This window comes from Balaenoptera ricei, chromosome 2 (genome assembly GCF_028023285.1).
Source record: "Balaenoptera ricei isolate mBalRic1 chromosome 2, mBalRic1.hap2, whole genome shotgun sequence".
Lineage (NCBI taxonomy): Eukaryota > Metazoa > Chordata > Mammalia > Artiodactyla > Balaenopteridae > Balaenoptera > Balaenoptera ricei.
In genome coordinates, this window is record NC_082640.1 from 27,882,763 (window position 1) to 27,902,925 (window position 20,163).

At 46.5% G+C, this 20,163-nt stretch overlaps 1 protein-coding gene across 1 annotated transcript in view; it reads right to left on the reverse strand.

The window, feature by feature from the left end:
- Nucleotides 1-20,163, reverse strand: part of PFKP (phosphofructokinase, platelet) — a 68,087-nt gene that overhangs the window by 41,636 nt on the left and 6,288 nt on the right. Inside the window, exon 2 of the mRNA XM_059912236.1 lies at nucleotides 13,020-13,093. Coding sequence (XP_059768219.1) covers nucleotides 13,020-13,093 — 74 coding nt within the window. The remainder of the gene's footprint in view (nucleotides 1-13,019; nucleotides 13,094-20,163) is intronic.

Sequence of the window (20,163 nt, forward strand, 5' to 3'; positions counted from 1 at the left end):
TTGGGTTTGTCCCTGGTGAGATTTGGTCAACTCCAAACTTCTGAACGGGGTTACAACACTACGAGTCATGATACAGCCCTGAACTTTGTGCTTTTGGAAACCCAATGATTTATTGAGCCTTCTGGTGCTATTAGATTTCTTTAAGCCAAAGCTCACAATACACAGTTCCTGGTATGTTATAAACTGAAAGTCACAGCAGGACAAAGCCAGTCGCAGAAGCCAGCCCTCTTATCTCACAGTGAATTATGTACTTAATTAGTGGTATCAGCTGGAAGGGCAGAGGCAGGGAGGGAGATGATCTTTTTTGCAACTTGGGCACTAAAATGGTACCTAGAACTAGATGGTCTAAGCCCAAGGCAGATGTTGACGGTGTGAGGATCAAGGCTGATCACACGGGAAGGATTCAGCTGGACCTGGCAGAGAGCAGGCATGCAGTTAAAAGGGTGTTCAGGGCCGTAACAGTTCACTCTTCCAGGGTGCACAAGCCAGCCTGCCGCCAAGAAAGTAGGTCTTGCCCTGCATTCCCCAGGTCAACCACCTTTTGTGAATTAATTTAAAGAACTGAACCAATCCAGCAAGGGGCACGTCAGCCAAAGGGCCAGGCGGCACCGCCTCTCTCCCAGCTGCACAGCAAAGCTTCTACCTATACCTTCCGGCATCACTGTTATTATTTTTAGATGGGCAGTTAGTGGTTAAGGAGTTCTGTCTTTAAAGAAGTTAAAATGCAGAAATGGTACGTGTAAAACCTCAAGGAAATGAGACAACATGATTCTGGTCACCTCTCTTGGCCTTCATGGAACTATTGGGGGGGCAGGTGAGGGTGGTGACCGCAGGCGAGAGCAAAGGGGTGACAAAGCCAGACACGTCCCCAAAGTTGACCTTCTAACCTGCTCTCTGTGCGGGTGGGTGACTTTACCGTCTGTCCTGCCCACACATCCCAGGATCACAGGACACCCAGCAAAGTCACCTGCGTCTCCCTCCCTCCCTCCTGCTCGAATCCCCTGCAGGGACGAGCCCGGGCTGCAGACAGAAGAGCGGAGGTGGTGGTGGGATGAACTGGGAGATTGGGATTGAGATATATACACTAATATGTATAAAATAGATAACTAATAAGAACCTGCTGGATAAAAAAATAAATAAAATAAAATTCAAAAAAAAAGAAGAGCGGAACCTCGGCTTCTGGGCAGGATGGCCCATGCTGCCCTCGCTGGGAAAGTGGGTTTTTGTTGTCGTTTGGTCACAATGTGACATTTCTCACTTGGAAAATTGTGAAAGCGGGCAGTTCACCATATACAAGAAGAAAAATAACGTGCCTTTGTGGCAAACAGAGGCAAGGAAGGGAGACAGGGTACCAGTCTATTAACTGACAACTAAAGCTTGTTCATCATCGTAGGATGCCAGGCCAGGATGCTCAGGGCCCTGACCGAGGGCAGCTCAGATTCCAGGCTGGTCCGAGAGGGACCCAGGGCTCCCGTGAGAAAGCCGCTCACTGGACCTCCTGTGATGGTCGAGGAGACCAGAACGTTAGCTCCCGGTCTTGTTCTGATGTCCCTGTTCTTTCACAGTAGGAAGTCCTGACTCCCCTCACCCATTTAGAATGTGTTGTTTGTAATAAGAAGATTAGCTGCTGAAAATGATGCTTTACTCCTAGCCTTTCTTCAATGGGTGATGATGGGTGGGCCTGATATTCACAACTGCTGGGCCTGAGGAGGGCCAAGCCGTTAAGAGTTCTTTTAAAGAGGAAAGACTTTTAAGTTAGTCATAGTTAAAGAGCTATAATAAGAATGATGACTTCTTTTAATCTGCAGGAAAATCTGCACCTAATAGGATGTTGAACCTGCATATTAAGTGAAACACATCTAGACTATTTCTGTAGCCGAGATCAGAGCAGCAGGTAAGTTAAGGACTCTTCCCACCCTGCTTCTCATCCACCTAAACCTGGGACAGTCCCCCCTGAGCACAGTCTTTCGCAAAAGGTATGTAATGTACTCGCCCTCACTGTCTCCAAGAAGCGGAAGCACCTGTAAGTTTCTAAGGAAAACCCCTATCTTAAAAGGAAAAAAACAGAAATAAATCTACAACTGGCTTGGTAGGTGGAAAGAATGGGTTAATCCACACCCCGCCCCATCCCTCCCCAGAATGGCGCCCAAGGGCTGGCATGTATCACACGTAGACTTGTCCCAGATTTACAGCAGGCCTGGTGGCAGCCAGACAGAACAAATCCCGTGCCAGACCTTTAGCAGAAATACCAGTGTTTTCCGATCAATATGCTTCCCACACGCTTTCTACTCAAGAAAAAGCCAAAAAACCTCCACTTAAATAATTGATGCTGACCTGTTTAACTGTTTTGATGTTGGTAACCTGGAAAGCTCTAGCTGAACTTGGAAACTAGACTAGGGATGGACAAATGTGTTGGATAAATCACCAAATGATGCTTTAAAAAAAACACACACACAAAACCAAACGTCTTCTAAATTTGAGCCCCAGTGGGTATAGGATGGTGGTCTCCAAGTAGAAGACATCTGCTGACGTCTGGAGACATTTCTGGCTGTCACTGCTGTGGGCTCGGGGGGGGGGGTCCTGGCTTCCGGTGGGCAGAGGCTCTAACCAGGGTGCACAGGCCAGCACTTCCACCCCCCAGATCCTCCAGCTGCAGATGCCAACACTGCCGTGGCCAGGAAGGAAGCCGTGCCTGACGGGACGTGACCCAGACCGCAGACATGTGGACGTCCACAGTCCTGAGACGGTCCACAGGGAAGTGATACACCCGAGTCCCCCGTTCTGCGCCTGGCAAAAACCAGAGAAGTCGAAGGCACCTGTAGCATCATGGCCCCCTTGCCCGGTTTGTGCACAGACTTTTTCCAAGTGCAGGAAGGGCAAATATGATTTTCACCAGACAGACGAGGAAGCAGGGCCAGAAGGTTAACGTGTTGATTCCCAGCCATCGGCTACATAGGTGGGTCCACAATCATTCCCCCAAACCCTAGGGGCGGAAGGTGTGCCAGAATTTGGAAGGCTGGGATTTTAAGAAGCAGTACGGACATTACGTGTCACCTGGCACCGTCAGCAGCGTGAACAAGCCTCCCCATTCCCCTCCTCACGCCCCCCCCCCCCCACCCGCCGCCCCGGGGACAGTCACACTAGAGGATGAGTCCGGGTTACATGCAGCTCCACCAAGGATTGCTGCCCAAATGAGTTCTGGAAAAACTGGCAGATTTTAGAGATTTTTGGATTCCAGAATTACAGATGCTGAGTCGTTACACCTGTAGTGAAGGGATGATTGGATTTAGGGAGATAATGTGGATACTGTCAGTGCCCAGGCCCTGGGTTGAGTGATCCCTGAGGCAAGGCTGACACTGAGGACCCCCTTCCATGGGGACGTAAACAACAGGCCCCGTTCACTAGAATCACTCTCTTTCTGGGGTGGGGGAGGGGCGTCACGAGAAGCACGGCATCACCTCCTAACAGGTGATTTCGGTTCAACTGTGTCCACCTCTAGGCTGTTTCTATTTCCCTCCAGAACATACGAACCTCAACGTTCTGACCATTCCTAGGACCGACCCACAAAGGCTGTGCTCAGCTGGATGCCCTGAGATGCCCATAAAGCGGTTTTCATGAGAATCAGAATCACTCCGATGTTACTCCACACAAGGGTTCTCTCTGGCATCTTCCTGATGAAGGAACCACAGAATTCCCTGCTCCCTTAAAAGGGGTGTACCTGTTCAGACTCAGGACGCCTTGCGGCCCACCTGAGGGAGGGCAGGAAGCGGGGCTCCCACCGGCCGACCGTCCCCTCACGCCCACTCACCCTCATCCTGAGAGGACGTGAAGAGTACGGCCCCAGGACATCAGGAAAAAGATCCCCGTTACCCATGAGCAAAGTGGGCCCAGGAGTCCTTTCTGGTTGGCAACGTGGGAATAAATCTGGCTCCTCTGTGTCGAGATTTCTCCAAAGTGAGCCCAAATGTTCTTAAAAGGGAGTCCAAGTGTTGGTAGGCTCAGGCCCACCTGATGCAACCCCCACCAATTCCTTCATTCTGAAATGTGCAAAGTCTGGTAGGTATGAGTCAAAATACACCAAAATGTCCCCAGAATACAGACACAGCCGCAGGACACAGTGCCAATAAAAAACTAAAACCAAAACAAGACAAAAACAACAAAACTCTTTGATCTGAGAAAGATGATGTAAAGTTGACCAGGCACTACGTTGGTTCCAGTACCCACAGATGCCCCACCCCCCCCACCGACTTTCATGCCAAACACAGATGCAGCCCTTGGTTTAAGGCAGGGCATCACCGGCTCTCGGCACCCCTGACGCATCCTGCGCGATGTGGGATGTTGAGCAGCATCCCTGGCCCACGAGATGCCAGTGGCACCACCAGCCCGCTAATAACGGGGCGATCAAAAACTGTCTCCAAGGCACCAATGTCTGGGGGTGAGACATGCCCCCATCACTGGTTTGATGGGGGTGTAAGCTCCCATCTCAGCCCCACCAGTGCCAAGAAGTGACGCAGAGAAAGTGAACCACCCACAACCAGTCCGGTTCTTCAGTGAAGTAACTCAACCGACTTCCTTCCCTTCCCTCCCGGATCTGCAAGGTGGTCTTGAAGATCAAGTGAGTCACTGTAGGGATGGAACTGCACCCCCGCCAGGAAGGCAACAAGAAGGGCAGTGGGCCAGGTGATCAAAGGTTTCCTGAGGAACAGGCTGCAAACCGGAAGCCTAAGGACATTCGTCTACTGCGAGTCTGAAAGCATTTTGTTACTCGGAACAGGAAAGCCTAATCTAAGGGTGCTCCACCCTCAGATGTTTAAAGCACGTTCACTCATCAGGCCAGGCTGGGGTGCCTTCTCTCAATTTCTAAGGCAGAGCAACCCCTCCCCAAAGTAAAATGAAACAAAAAAAAGGCAGAGGAAACTGTATGTCAGGCACACTCTCCAGCAGCAGCAGGAAAAGAATCAGCTTCAAGGTCAGAGGAAGGGGAAGAAGCAAGGTATGCGAGCTCATCACAGCGGCTAACGTGCTCCCTCCATGTTAGTGGTGGGGCCATGGGTGCCAGGCGAGGCCAAGGACAGATGGGTACGAGGGCAATTTGACCCTAAACACATCCGAATAGAAAACGACAAAACTATAGTTCTGGAAAGGTTTTGATAAGACCCACTGTTTCAACATTGCCCAAATCAGATGAATACAAACCCCAAGCCCACAGAAACACAGTTTTAAAAAGCAAACCGGGAGGAGGAACCAAGATGGCGGAGTAGAAGGACGTGCTCTCACTCCCTCTTGTGAGAACACTAGAATCACAACTAGCTGCTGGAAAATCATTGACAGGAAGACACTGGAACTCACCAAAAAAGATACCCCACATCCAAAGACAAAGGAGGAGCCACAATGAGATGGTAAGAGGGGCACAATCACAGTAAAATCAAATCCCATAACTGCTGGGTGGGTGACTCACAGACTGGAGAACACTTATACCACAGAAGTCCACCCACTGGAGTGAAGGTTCTGAGCCCCACGTCAGGCTTCCCAACCTGGGGGTCCGGCAACAGGAGGAGGAATTCCTAGAGAATCAGACTTTGAAGCCTAGTGGGAATTGATTGCAGGACTTCAACAGGACTGGGGGAAACAGAGACTCCACTCTTGGAGGGCACACGCAAAGTAGTGTGCACGTCGGGACCCAGGGGCAGGAGCAGTGACCCCAGGGGAGACTGAACCAGACCTACCTGCTGGTGTTGGAGGGTCTCCTGCAGAGGCGGGGGGGGGGGGCTGTGGCTCACCATGGGGACAAGGACATTGGCAGCAGAAGTTCTGGGAAGTACTCCTTGGTGTGAGCCCTCCCAGAGTCCACCATTAGCACCACCAAAGAGCCCAGGTAGACTCCAGTGTTGGATTGCCTGAGGCCAAACAACCAACAGGGAGGGAACCCAATCCCACCAATCAACAGTCAAGTGGATTAAACTTTTACTGAGCTCTGCCCTCCAGAGCAACAGTCAGCTATACCCACCACCAGTCCCTCCCCAAGCCTCTTAGATAGCCTCATCCACCAGAGGGTAGACAGCAGAAGCAAGAAGAACTACAATCCTGCAGCCTTGGAACAAAAACCACATTCACAGAAAGACAGACAAGATGAAAAGGCAGAGGGCTATGTACCAGATGAAGGAACAAGATAAAACCCCAGAAAAACAACTAAATGAAATGGAGAGAGGCAACCTTCCAGAAAAAGAATTCAGAATAATGATAATGAAGATGATCCAGGACCTCGGAAAAACAATGGAGGCAAAGATTGAGAAGATGCAAGAAATGTTTAACAAAGACCTAGAAGAATTAAAGATCAAACAAACAGAGATGAACAATACAATAACTGAAATGAAAACTACACTAGAAGGAATCAACAGCAGAAAAACTGAGGCAGAAGAACAGACAAGTGACCTGGAAGACAGAATGGTGGAATTCACTGCTGCAGAAGGGAATAAAGAAAAAAGAATGAAAAGAAATGAAGACAGCCTAAGAGACCTCTGAGACAACATTAAACTCAACAACGTTTGCATTATAGGGGTCCCAGAAGGAGAAGAGAGAGAGAAAGGACCAGAGAAAATATCTGAAGAGATTATAGTCGAAAACTTCACTAACATGGTAAAGGAAATAGCCACCCAAGTCCAGGAAGTGCAGAGACTCCCAGGCAGGATATACCCAAGGAGAAACATGCTGAGACACATAGTAATCAAACTGGCAAAAATTAAAGACAAAGAAAAATTATCGAAAGCAACAAGGGACAAATGACAAATAACATACAAGGGAACTCCCATAAGGTTAACAGCTGATATCTCAGCAGAAACTCTACAAGCCAGAAGGGAGTGGCATGATATACTTAAAGTGATGAAAGGGAAGAACCTACAACCAAGATTACTCTACCCAGCAAGGATCTTATTCAGGTTCGACAGAGAAATCAAAAGCTTTACAGACAAGCAAAAGCTAAGAGAATTCAGCACCACCAAACCAGCTCTACAACAAATGCTAAAGAAACTTCTCTAAGTGGGAAACACAAGAGAAGAAAAGGATCTACAAAAACAAACCCAAAACAATTAAGAAAATGGTCATAGGAACATACATATCGATAATGACCTTAAACGTGAATGGATTAAATGCTCCAACCAAAAGACACAGGCTTGATGAATGGATACAAAAACAAGACACATATATATGCTGTCTACAAGAGACCCACTTAGACCTAGGGACACATAAAGACTGAAAGTGAGGGGATGGAAAAAGATATTCCATGCAAATGGAAATCAAAAGAAACCTGGAGTAGCAATACTCGTATCAGATAAAATAGACTTTAAAATAAAGAATGTTACAAGAGACAAGGAAGGACACTACATAATGATCAAGGGATCAATCCAAGAAGAAGATATAACAATTATAAATATATATGCACCCAACATAGGAGCACCTCAATACATAAGGCAACTGCTAACAGCTATAAAAGAGGAAATCGACAGTAACACAGTAATAGTGGGGGACTTTAACACCTCACTTACACCAATGGACAGATCATTCAAAATGAAAATAAATAAGGAAACAGAAGCTTTGTATGACACAATAGACCAGATAGACTTGATATTTATAGGACATTCCATCCAAAAACAGCAGATTATACTTTCTTCTCAAGTGCACATGGAACATTCTCCAGGATAGAACACATCTTGGGTCACAAATCAAGCCTCAGTAAATTTAAGAAAATTGAAATCATATCCAGCATCTTTTCTGACCACACGCTCTGAGGTTAGAGATCAATTACAGGGAAAAAAACCATAAAAAACAAACACATGGAGGCTAAACAATATGTTACTAAATAACCAAGAGATCACTGAAGAAATCACAGAGGAAATCAAAAAATACCTAGAGACAAATGACAATGAAAACACGACGATCCAAAACCTATGGGATGCAGCAAAAGCAGTTCTAAGACGGAAGGTTATAGCTATACAAGCCTACCTCAAGAAACAAGAAAAATCTCAAATAAACCATCTAACATTACACCTAAAGGAACTAGAGAAAGAAGAATAAACAAAACCCAAAGTTAGCAGAAGGAAAGAAATCGTAAAGATCAGAGCAGAAATAAATGAAATAGAAACAAAGAAAACAAGAGCAAAGATCAATAAAACTAAAAGCTGGTTCTTTGAGAAGATAAACAAAATTGATAAACCATTAGCCAGACTCATCAAGAAAAAGAGGGAGAGGACTCAAATCAATAAAATTAGAAATGAAAAAGGAGAAGTTACAACAGACACTGAAGAAATACAAAGCATCCTAAGAGACTACTACAAGCAACTCTATGCCAATAAAATGGACAACCTGGAAGAAATGGACAAATTCTTAGAAAGGTATAACCTTCCAAGACTGAACCAGGAAGAAACAGAAAATACGAACAGACCAATCACAAGTAATGAAATTGAAACTGTGATTAAAAATCTTCCAACAAACAAAAGTCCAGGACCAGATGGTGTCACAGGTGAATTCTATCAAACATTTAGAGAAGAGCTAACACCCATCCTTTTCAAACTCTTGCAAAAAATTGCAGAGGAAGGAAAACTCCCAAACTCATTCTATGAGGCCACCATCCACCCTGATACCAAAACCAGACAAAGATACTACAAAAAAAGAAAATTACAGACCAATATCATTGATGAATATAGATGCAAAAATCCTCAACAAAACACTAGCAAACAGAATCCAACAGCACATTAAAAGGATCATACACCATGATCAAGTGGGATTTATCCCAGGGATGCAAGGATTCCTCAATATATGCAAACCAATCAATGTGAAACACCATATTAACAAATTAAAGAATAAAAACCATATGATCATCTCAATACATGCAGAAAGCGCTTTTGACAAAATTCAACATCCATTTATGATAAAAAAAACTCTCCAGAAAGTGGGCATAGAGGGAACCTACCTCAACATAATAAAGGCCATATACGACAAACCCACAGTAAACATTCTCAATGGGGAAAAACGGAAAGCATTTCCTCTACAATCAGGAACGAGACAAGGATGTCCACTCTCACCACTCTTATTCAACATAGTTTTGGAAGTCCTAGCAACGGCAATCAGAGAAGAAGAAGAAATAAAAGGAGTACAAATTGGAAAAGAAGAAATAAAACTGTCACTGTTTGCAGATGACATGATACTATACATAGAGAATCCTAAAGATGCCACCAGAAAAATACTAGAGCTAATCAATGAATTTGGTAAAGTTGCAGGATACAAAATTAATGCACAGAAATCTCTTGCATTCCTATACACTAATGATGAAAAATCTGAAAGAAAAATTATGGAAACACTCCCATTTACCATTGCAACAAAAAGAATAAAATACCTAGGAATAAACCTACCTAGGGAAACAAAAGACCTGTATGCAGAAAACTATAAGACACTGATGAAAGAAATTAAAGATGATACAAACAGATGGAGAGATATACCATGTTCTTGGATTGGAAGAATCAGTACTGTGAAAATAACTATACTACCGAAAGCAATCTACAGATTCAATGCAATCCCTATCAAATTACCATTGGCATTTTTTACAGAACTAGAACAAATCATCTTAAAATTTGTATGGAAACACAAAAGACCACGAATAGCCAAAGCAGTCTTGAGGGAAAAAAACAGAGCTGGAGGAATCAGACTCCTTGACTTCAGACTATACTACAAAGGTACAGTAATCAAGACAATATGGTACTGGCACAAAAACAGAAATATAGATCAATGGGACAAGATAGAAAGCCCAGAGATAAACCCACGCACCTATGGTCAACTAATCTATGACAAAGGAGGCAAAGATATACAATGGAGAAAAGACAGTCTCTTCAATAAGTGGTGCTGGGAAAACTGGACAGCTACATGTAAAAGAATGAAATTAGAACACTCCCAACACCATACACAAAAATGAACTCAAAATGGATTCGAGACCTAAATGTAAGACCGGACACTATAAAACTCTTAGAGGAAAACATAGGAAGAACACTCTTTGACATAAATCACAGCAAGATCTTTTTTGATCCACCTCCTAGAGTAATGGAAATAAAAAGAAAAATAAACAAATGGGACCTAATGAAACTTCAAAGCTGTTGCACAGCAAAGGAAACCATAAACAAGACGAAAAGACAACCCTCAGAATGGGAGAAAATATTCGCAAATGAATCAACGGACAAAGGATTAATCTCCAAAATATATAAACAGCTCATTCAGCTCAATATTAAAGAAACAAACAACCCAATCCAAAAATGGGCAGAAGACCTAAATAGACATTTCTCCAAAGAAGACATACAGATGGCCAAGAGGCACATGAACAGCTGCTCAACATCACTAATTATTAGAGAAATGCAAATCAAAACTACAATGAGGTATCACCTCACACCAGTTAGAATGGGCATCATCAGAAAATCTACAAACAACAAATGCTGGAGAGGGTGTGGAGAAAAGGGAACCCTCTTGCACTGTTGGTGGGAATGTAAATTGATACAGCCACTATGGAGAACAGTATGGAGGTTCCTTAAAAAACTAAAAATAGAATTACCATATGATCCAGCAATCCCACTACTGGGCATATACCCAGAGAAAACCATAATTCAAAAAGACACATGCACCACAATGTTCATTGCAGCACTGTTTACAATAGCCAGGTCATGGAAGCAACCTAAATGCCCATCAACAGACGAATGGATAAAGAAGATGTGGTACATATATACAATGGAATATTACTCAGCCATAAAAAGGAACGAAATTGGGTCATTTGTTGAGATGTGGATGGATCTAGAGACTGTCATACAGAGTGAAGTAAGTCAGAAAGAGAAAAACAAATACCGTATATTAACGCATGTATGTGGAACCTAGAAAAATGGTACAGATGAACCGGTTTGCAGGGCAGAAGTTGAGACACAGATGTAGAGAACAAACGTATGGACACCAAGGGGGGAAAACCATGGTGGGGTGGAGATGGTGGTGTGCTGAATTGGGCGATTGGGATTGACATGTATACACTGATGTGTATAAAATTGATGACTAATAGGAATCTGCAGTATAAAAAAACAAACAAACAAAAAACTAATACTAAACTTTCTTTGGGTTATTTGTATGGAAATATGTTAATATAAATGTTTCAGACATTACATGAAATTTCTAAAAATCTTGTACGTTCTGGTATAATGCTATAAGTCATAATTCTAGTTATTACTTTAAAATGTATATCTCAGAAATAACTAAATTCCTTGTCAATTGCATTATTACGAACTTTTATCAAATCTTTAACCGTGGTCATTTTTAAGTCTTTTGTCATTTACAGACAGTTCTGGGTGTACTCTGATGCTTTCGCAAAAATGTTCCTACAAAAGGGTTTCATCTTCAAGGAATTCATGGAAAAGTCTCTGACAAGTACAGGTTTCTGGTAACTGACTATACTGCTGAACTGAATGAATAAGCATTTTCAGAACTCTAATGGAAAACTGACAAATTCATAAAAGTGCTAATAAAAGATCAAGATGAAAAAAAATTACATGGGACTGAGTGAACTGATGAGGATGATTATAATTTTTGTGACTTTCTGTTTAAGTAAAAATAATAATAAAAAAATAATAATAAAAAAATAAAAAGCAAACCTAAGCCCAGGAAAAACCATCTTTCCCGCAAACGATAAACACATGGTCATTAGGACCAACGAGCAAAATCTGTGAGCAGCTACTTCTCAAGTAGAGAAAATGACTCAGTAAACAGACTCTGGAGCCCTGGCCAGCTCTCAGCAAGGTGGGCCGCACACACAGAACTGGCAGGGTTGGTGCCACCTGTGTGCCCGGCGTGGGCCTGGGATGGAACAAAGAAATCACTTTGGCGAGACACACTGAGACCTGTTAGGATGACCACCCCTTTTAACTCGGCGGACGCCGTATCCTGGGATCACAGCAACGATACAAAGCATAGAACAGCTTCAAATATTAATCTAGAGCTTGCTGTGTTAGGATAGTTGAAAAATGGGCAGTGACCTAAATATTTCTGGTGGCATAGGAATGCAAGGATCAAGTTGCTGAGGGCTCAGGTAAATGATGAGACATCAGGTTGATGGAATTTTACACAGACATTTACGCGATAGTTGTGGAATGTACGTTAACACATACAAAACTGTCATAACATACTGGCAGGTAAAAAACATAGTATACAAAATACATTTGCCATGGTGCTAATAATGTATATATTTCCTTCCAGTATTTCACACGTATTACACTGGGAAGAATCAGAATAAAACACTAACAGTGATTTTGGAAGAATTAAGCAATTTAAAAAAACCATTCTCTTATTTCCATTTTTAAAGCTTTATTCTGTTTTATAAATTTAAAAACTAAATATGTTATTTTTTCTAATAGTTTTTGAAATAAATCATGTGGTCCAAGCTGTATGGGTGGCTTCCCTCCAAACACAACTTACTTCTAAGCTGCCAGGACCTCAAAAGCAGGAGATAATGGGCCATCTGTTTGCTTTCAGATGCTTCATTTTGAAGTTAAGGCATAAAGAGATACTAGGGAGGTGGTCTGGGTTTTACATTAATGATGAAAAGCCCAAAGTGGCCGCTCTTCCCCCCATTCAGCTTAATGTTTATTCAAATTCAGCCCCCATTTTTAGTGACTATATCACTTCTATAAGGAATGAGAACTATAAATAAATACAACCATTTGGATATCATTAATCCTACAAGAACACTAGGTGGATATCAAAATGGCCTTTTGAGCCCTGTTTCATCACCTTTCTCCCCTTGCTCCCTAATGCAAATCTCACAGACATGCATCTAGACCGGGGGTGTAACTTCTCCTGGTACCTGGGCTCCCCTATTGGTACCCAAGTGTGCCCGTCATCTGCTGCCTCTCGCCTGCAGTCAGCAGCCCCAGGCAGGCATGAGGCCCCCAGTGAGTACGAGGCAGCGATTCCTGAGAGAGAAAGCGGGAAGGGGACGTGACACTGACCTCGTAGATAAAGTACACTTTGGCCCCCACGTATATTCCCATGCGCACGACAGCTCGGACAGCAGCGTTCATACCTGCAAAGGAACAGGGACAGTAGTCATTGAGGAGGCTGGGGAGAATCTAGTGCTGCCATTTAATTAGCTGTGATGGTGGGGAAACCGTGTAACCTCTCGGACGGCCCCTCCTATGAAAAGGGGTCACAACACAAACCTCCAGGGTTAGTACAGGGAGGAAGAGAAAAAAGTACAAGGCAGGGACCAGCATGTTGTGGCCTCGTCCACAGATGAACAGAGCCTGGAGCACCGTTTGTTTAGAACATCGATGTAAACACACTCGGAATATGAGCGACCTCAATTTGGTGTGAATTCGTAGGTTGATTCCATCCAATTGCAAAACAACAGAGAGGAGAGATGTTTGTTTTTAGGTAGCCAAATTCAAAGAAAATAGGCCTGAAAAAAATCCACCATCTCCCTCTAACATTATTCACGTTATGGCCAGAATGAGTAAAGCAGCTTTTCCTCTTTTGTTATTATACAAGTAATTTATAAATATATTCTTCTTATTAAAAAAAATTACAGGGGCTTCCCTGGTGGCACAGTGGTTGAGAGTCTGCCTGCCAACGCAGGGGACACGGGTTCGAGCCCTGGTCTGGGAAGATCCCACATGCCGCGGAGCAACTGGGCCCGTGAGCCACAGCTACTGAGCCTGCGCGTCTGGAGCCTGTGCTCCGCAACAAGAGAGGCCGCGATAGTGAGAGGCCCGCGCAACGCGATGAAGAGTGGCCCCCGCTTGCCGCAACTAGAGAAAGCCCTCGCACAGAAACGAAGACCCAACACAGCCAAAAAATATATAAATAAATAAATTAAAATTATTAAAAAAAAAATCAATGGTTGTCGGGGGTTGGGGGAGGGGGATGAACAGGTGGAGCACAGATTTTTAGTGCAGTGAAACTACTCTGTACGACATTATAATAATGGATACACGTTATTATACATTCGTCCAAACCCATAGAATGGGCAACACCAAGAGTGAACCCTAAAATATCAACTATGGACTCTGGGTGAGGATGACGTGTCCATGCAGGGTCATCAGTTATAACAAATCCACCACCTGGTGGGGATGTTGATGGGGGGGGGCGGGTCTGCATGGGTGGAGGCAGAAGATAGAGGGGAATCTCTGGACCTTCCCCTCAGTTTTGCTCTAAAATCTAAAACTCTGAAAAACACGGTTAAAAAAACAAACACAGATGAGGCCGTGTCTTGCTTTCCCATGCCCGCCCCTTTGGAACCCAGTGCATACACCCTGTAGACGCACTCTCCTTGTGCCAGCTGTAATCTCACACAGTTTTTTGAGATGTTTTCTATGTTAGCATCAACATTCTCTTTCTCAAACTCAAAAACGCCCAGGTTCCTCCCTGGATTCCCCAGGGCCTGTGCTCGTAAAACCAAGCTCTTCAGGTGAGCTCTCCAGCCCCCCCGGGCTCTTCCTACCTGCTCAGTCCCACCTGGATGCCCCTCTACACGTCAGGACTGCAGCTCCCCCAGAACTGCCACTACGTCCCGGAACCGCCCTCTCTCAACCTCCAGGAGGGAGGGACGAGGCTCCTGCACCTCCAGGAAGGCTTCCCCACCGGCCTTTCCTCACCGGCCTTCACTGCTCCCACCTGGGCGACACACCTGCATCTCATGCAGGCAGCCTCAGCTCTCAGGCCTTAACCGAAGGGATAAACGAGCTCCTCTCGGCCCCTTCCCACACACCCCGCGATTCTAGGACTTTATTCTGTGGCCCTGGAATCAAGAGACTGACCACCAAACGCTGGAGCCCTACCACCCCTCCATCACCAGGACGCAAGCGCACGGTTAACGCCGACTCCCTGGCCCCCGCCCTCCCCCCACGTGCTTCTGAAAACCTCATTTCTGGCGGGTTGAGGTGGGGGGAGGCTTTCATAAAGGCATGAATAAAGAGGAGTTGGGGGCTTTTAGAAAGTGCAAGTGGAGAAGGAATGGCAGAAGGAATGACAAGTGGGACACAATCCAGAGGTGACCCCAGGGGGCCCCGTGTGGAAGAAAAACATGCCCAGGGTGACCCCTGCCTGAAAGTTCTGACCACCTTCCCAGCAGGCCTGGGGCCTGAACTCCCCCCCTGCCCCATGGGGTTGACCTGTACTCACCTGGGAAAGCGGCCTGTCCCCTCGGGGCTGGTCCCCCCTCAGCCTGCAGCAGGCCTGGGGGTGGGGGTGGGGGTGGGGTTCCAGGTCAGGGAGGGTCCTGAGCACCGTATTTCTCCCAAGTTCCCAGGAGAGGAGGCTCCGCGCGTCTGAGCCTCAACGCCACCCCCCCAAGGCTTTTATTCAAGGGTCATTAAGGTAACTGGGCTACACCTGCTGCCTTTCCCGGCAGCCCGGAGCTGGCCGCCTTCTGATTGGGGCCTGAGAGGAGCTATTCTCAGTGGTAACCAGGGCTGAGTGCTCTGAACACCTGAGCTGATGCTCCCAGAAAGCATGCGGGGCTTGGGTCCTCCTGGGAGATGAGGAAGTCAGGCTCTAAGTGGATAAATTAAGAGCCGAGGGAACAAAACTTGTAAAAGGCAAAGCTGGAGTGTAAACCCTCCTCTTCCTTTTATTTTAACTTAAAAGCCGTTGTAATTCCCTCTAGGAGGAAGGAAACTTGGAGAAAAAAATGCCCATGGGGCCCCAGTTCTTGTTTAATTGTTTGGGGAGGGCCCGGCTCTCCACTTGAATTTGGGAAGAACAGGACAGAGCTGCTATCTGGTGCTGGGCCCACAGGTGGGTGCCTTCAAGGAAGGGCCCAGAAGACAGAAACCAAGGACACAGGAAAGGCCAATTTTCACCGACAGCCTCTTTGACACACGAGACTGGGATTCAGACATATGATTTGGGGTCTGAGGGCCTCCTGGGTGAGCAGTGCCGGTTTTCCGGTTCTGTTGGAGGCTGTCCTGTCCTGGACTGTCCACAAAGAGCACAGGGCACTCCAGCTGCTGTTTTCAGTAAACGTTCAGACATAGTTGGGTTCCTTCCTTTTGCTTTTGGTTTTGTTTTGGCAGCCAGGCTCGGGAGTTCAAACAACTTCCATAATTGTTTCCATGGGAAACCATCATCCTGCCACCAAGAGAGAATCTTAGTATTTGGAAAGTAACCTCTTCATCACTTGCAAAAATTAAAACCCTCGTCCTCAGGGAATGTGCAGACTTGCTACGGGAACCAAAAATAAACAAATCTTGAAAGAACCAGGGAGCAGCTAAGTGGAAAATGTGAGAAAATTACTTTAGGTGCGCTAGAAAGAAGAAAGTTATATTGTTTTCTTGATGTGACATATTCTCAAATAGGTTCTTACTAAAGCATCATGCATGTAAGATAGTCATTAAGATAACTTCTTCCTGTGCTTTGTGACCACCTAGAGGGGTGGAGTAGGGAGGGTGGGAGGGAGGGAGATGCAAGAGGGAAGAGATATGGGAACATATGTATATGTATAACTGATTCACTTTGTTATAAAGCAGAAACTAACACACCATTGTAAAGCAATTATACTCCAATAAAGATGTTAAAAAAAAAAAAAAAAAAGATAACTTCTTCCTTGAGATCAGGGAGGCCGTGGACCCAAAGGTTTCCTGAGATTCTGTTCTGGTAACATTTAGTTATTTATTTATTTTTGGTTGTGTTGGGTCTTCATTGCTGCATGCGGGCTTTCCCTAGTTGCGGTGAGCGGGGGCTACTCTTCGTTGCGATGCACGGGCTTCTCATTGCGGTGGCTTCTCTTGTTGTGGAGCACGGGCTTCAGGCACTTGGGCTTCAGTAGTTGTGGCAGGCGGGCTCAGTAGTTGTGGCTCACAGGCTCTAGAGTGCAGGCTTAGTAGTTGCGGCACACGGGCTTAGTTGCTCTGCGGCATGTGGGATCTTCCCCGACCAGGGCTCGAACCTGTGTCCCCTGCACTGGCAGGCGGATTCTTTTTTTTTTTTTTTTTAACATCTTTACTGTAGTATAATTGCTTTACAGTGTTGTGTTAGTTTCTGCTGTATAACAAAGTGAATCAGCTATACGCATATGTATATCCCCATATCCCCTCCCTCTTGCGTCTCCCTCCCACCCTCCTTATCCCACCCCTCCAGGTGGTCGCAAAGTACTGAGCTGATCTCCCTGTGCCATGCGGCTGCTTCCCACTAGCTATCTATTTTACATTTGGTAGTGTATATATGTCCATGCCACTCTCTCACTTCATCCCAGCTTACCCTTCCCCCTCCCCGTGTCCTCAAGTCCATTCTCTATGTCTGTGTCTTTATTCCTGTCCTCGCAGGCGGATTCTTAATCACTGCGCCACCAGGGAAGTCCCTCCGATAAAACTTAAACTTCAAGTAATTTGTAAGAAACAAGGACTGTGTTGATTCCAATGAAATAACTGGGGCTTTGTTTTACTTCTTATGTGGTCTGAAGAGTCTAATAAACCTCCTTACTTAGCCCTTTAGGACCGTGTTGAGCTGCTTCCCCTGCATATTTCTCAGTGCTCATAACCACTCTCTGACTAATTTCAATATTTAAATTCCCTTTTGAAAAATAAGATCTGGTGCTTAATCCTCTTACTGGTTTCTCCCTGACTATATGGAGTTTTCACCTTTGTACCAAAGCGAGGATGTTAGCATAGGTCAGAAAACAAACTTAAAGCGCACCTTATCTTGCTCTTGCTACTGACGTTCTCCATAAAGCTTCCTTGTTTAATAACTCAGGTGTGGGAGGGGAAAAACGTCCTCAGGAGAAAGTGTCGGGATGCTGGATCCCCTGTGAATCAGTTACCAACCGGGGGTTTCTCATCATCCTGCAGGGTCCAAATCACCAAGTCTTGTCTTAGATGTCAGTGACATAAATCTCTGAGCGGGTCCAATCATTCATTTATTCATCCGTCCGTCCATCCAGGACACACGGATGGGGTGTCTTCTCTCTGCCGGTACTGCCGGGAGATGCAGTGACAAAAGAGGGGAAGGTCGTGGGCCTGGTGGGGCTTGTTGCAGCCGGTAAACAACACACAACAAACACACACATTTCACCCAGAGGCGGAGGAGAAAGAAGGAAAGCAGAGCAGGGCTGGGGGCTGCCATGGGGGTGTGCAGAGGGGCAGCAGCCGTCGGTGGGGAGCTGGAGCAGCTGCCTTGAGACGCGCCCTTTGGGAGAGAATGGAAGACGGTGACGGAGGCTGGCCAAGTGGCCATCTGGACGTCTGGGAAGGAGGACTACGGCAGGCCCAGGGCCACTGCGGGCACCAGACCGCTGCCAGAGGTCCCCTGCGTGGCCCCTGACTGTGACATGAACACGCAGGAGGGACCGTCTGAACCTGAGCGCCTCACACACCCCTCCCTCTAGACCCCCGTCCACTGGGTTCCCCACCGACTACACCAACACGCACTGGGTCAGTCGCACGCTGGATTTGAAAGGCTCAAGATGGAAAAAAGAATGTGAAACAGCTTATTAACAACCTTTGTATTGACAATGGGTTGAAACATTGGACTGAATAAAACAGAGGCTTAAATTAATTTCACCTGTTTCTGTTACATTTCCAAACGTGGTGACCAGTTTAAAATTACACAATCACACGTAAGCCTCGTCTCTGCCATTTCCCTCGATCTTGAACCTGCTTTTAACCCCCAACAACGTGTGTCTATCTTGCCACACCTACCAGCGTGAAGCGATGCATATCCCACTCGGGATCCTAATGCAGCTCATTCCCTGTGACGATTTTCCGCTGGTTTTCCCACTATTCACTGGTATGAACATTGTGTCAAGAATGTCCTTCTGCCAACCTGCCTGTCCCCACCTGGGCTCCTCGCTCGGCCTTTCTTCCTGCTGCGTGGACCAGCTCCAGCCTGAGGCTCCACTGACACAGCCCACCCCCAACCCACCCTCCACGGCCCAGCCCTGCTCCTCAGGACACTGGGGCCCCTCCCCACCCCTCCCCTCCTCTCTCCACAAAGCCGCCCTCATCAGAGGCAGCTGGCACCCAGGTGGCTTTCAGGTCACACGAGGTAAATCCAAAGTCCTCCCCGTGGCCCCTCCTGGCCTCGTCCCCGCCCCCCACACTGGCCCAGCCGCTCTCTCCCAGCCCTGCCTGCTCCTGGCTACTTCCTGCTGGTCACCCCTTCCCCCTCCCGTGGCGGGGTGGGGGGGGCCGTCCCTGGGAGAAGGGGCTCCACCATCAGCCTAAGGCTGGCCGAGGAGGCTGTCACTCATCTGGGGGACGATTTAACGAGAAAGAAAACAAAACCTGAGAATATCGACCAGAGCTGAAAAAATAAGGAGGGATGGCAGCTCGAGGTCCCCCTGGCCACCCTTCAACACTTGTAATCAAAAGAACCCTGCCCGACCACTTGCTCACACCTTTACAAAAGGGGCCTCCATTCACTGATCTCCCCATCAGAATCCTCACCAGAAAACCATCACAGGAAACATCAGATGGTCTGAACCGCCTCCTGGACCCAGGACTCCAGCGAGGTCCTCGGCCGACCACAGGGACCCGTCGCTGCGGGTGTGATTGTCAGGCCTTCCCTGGACCCACAGAATCAGAATCTGCATCTCAGCCAGACCCTCGGGCAGCTGTCTGCATCCAGGATAAAGAAGGAGGCTGAGGGCCCTCGGGGGCAGCAGGGCCTCCCTGGGCCTGAGTAGTGCTGCCTTTTCTCTCCAGCAGGTCCTGCTTGAGACTCAAGGTTGTCTTAGGGGGAGGGGAAGGGGGAGAAGGGGAAGGGGAGAAAAAAAGAGGGGGGAGAAGACAGGGATTGCGTGATTCCACTTCGTGTTGCAAACCAACAATCGCAGGCCCTGTCCCACTAGGAATGGAGACCAGAGCCGGACCCTGTAAGGAAATCCCTTCATGCTCAGGACGCCGCTTGGCCACACACTATGCTGTCTCTTGCCCTGACAGCACAACGGCTGTGATTCCCAACACCCTAAGCGTGTGGTGGTGAAGACATGCGGAAGAGAGGGTGGGAGGAAACTGGGGCCCCGGAAGATGCTTTCTCACAAATAAAATACACCACCATACAGAGCTCGCTGCAAAGAATAACTCGAAAAGGTGACTCAGCTATTTTCTTAACATAAAGCCATCTGTTCTTTACGCAAAGACACCTTCCAACATGATTGCA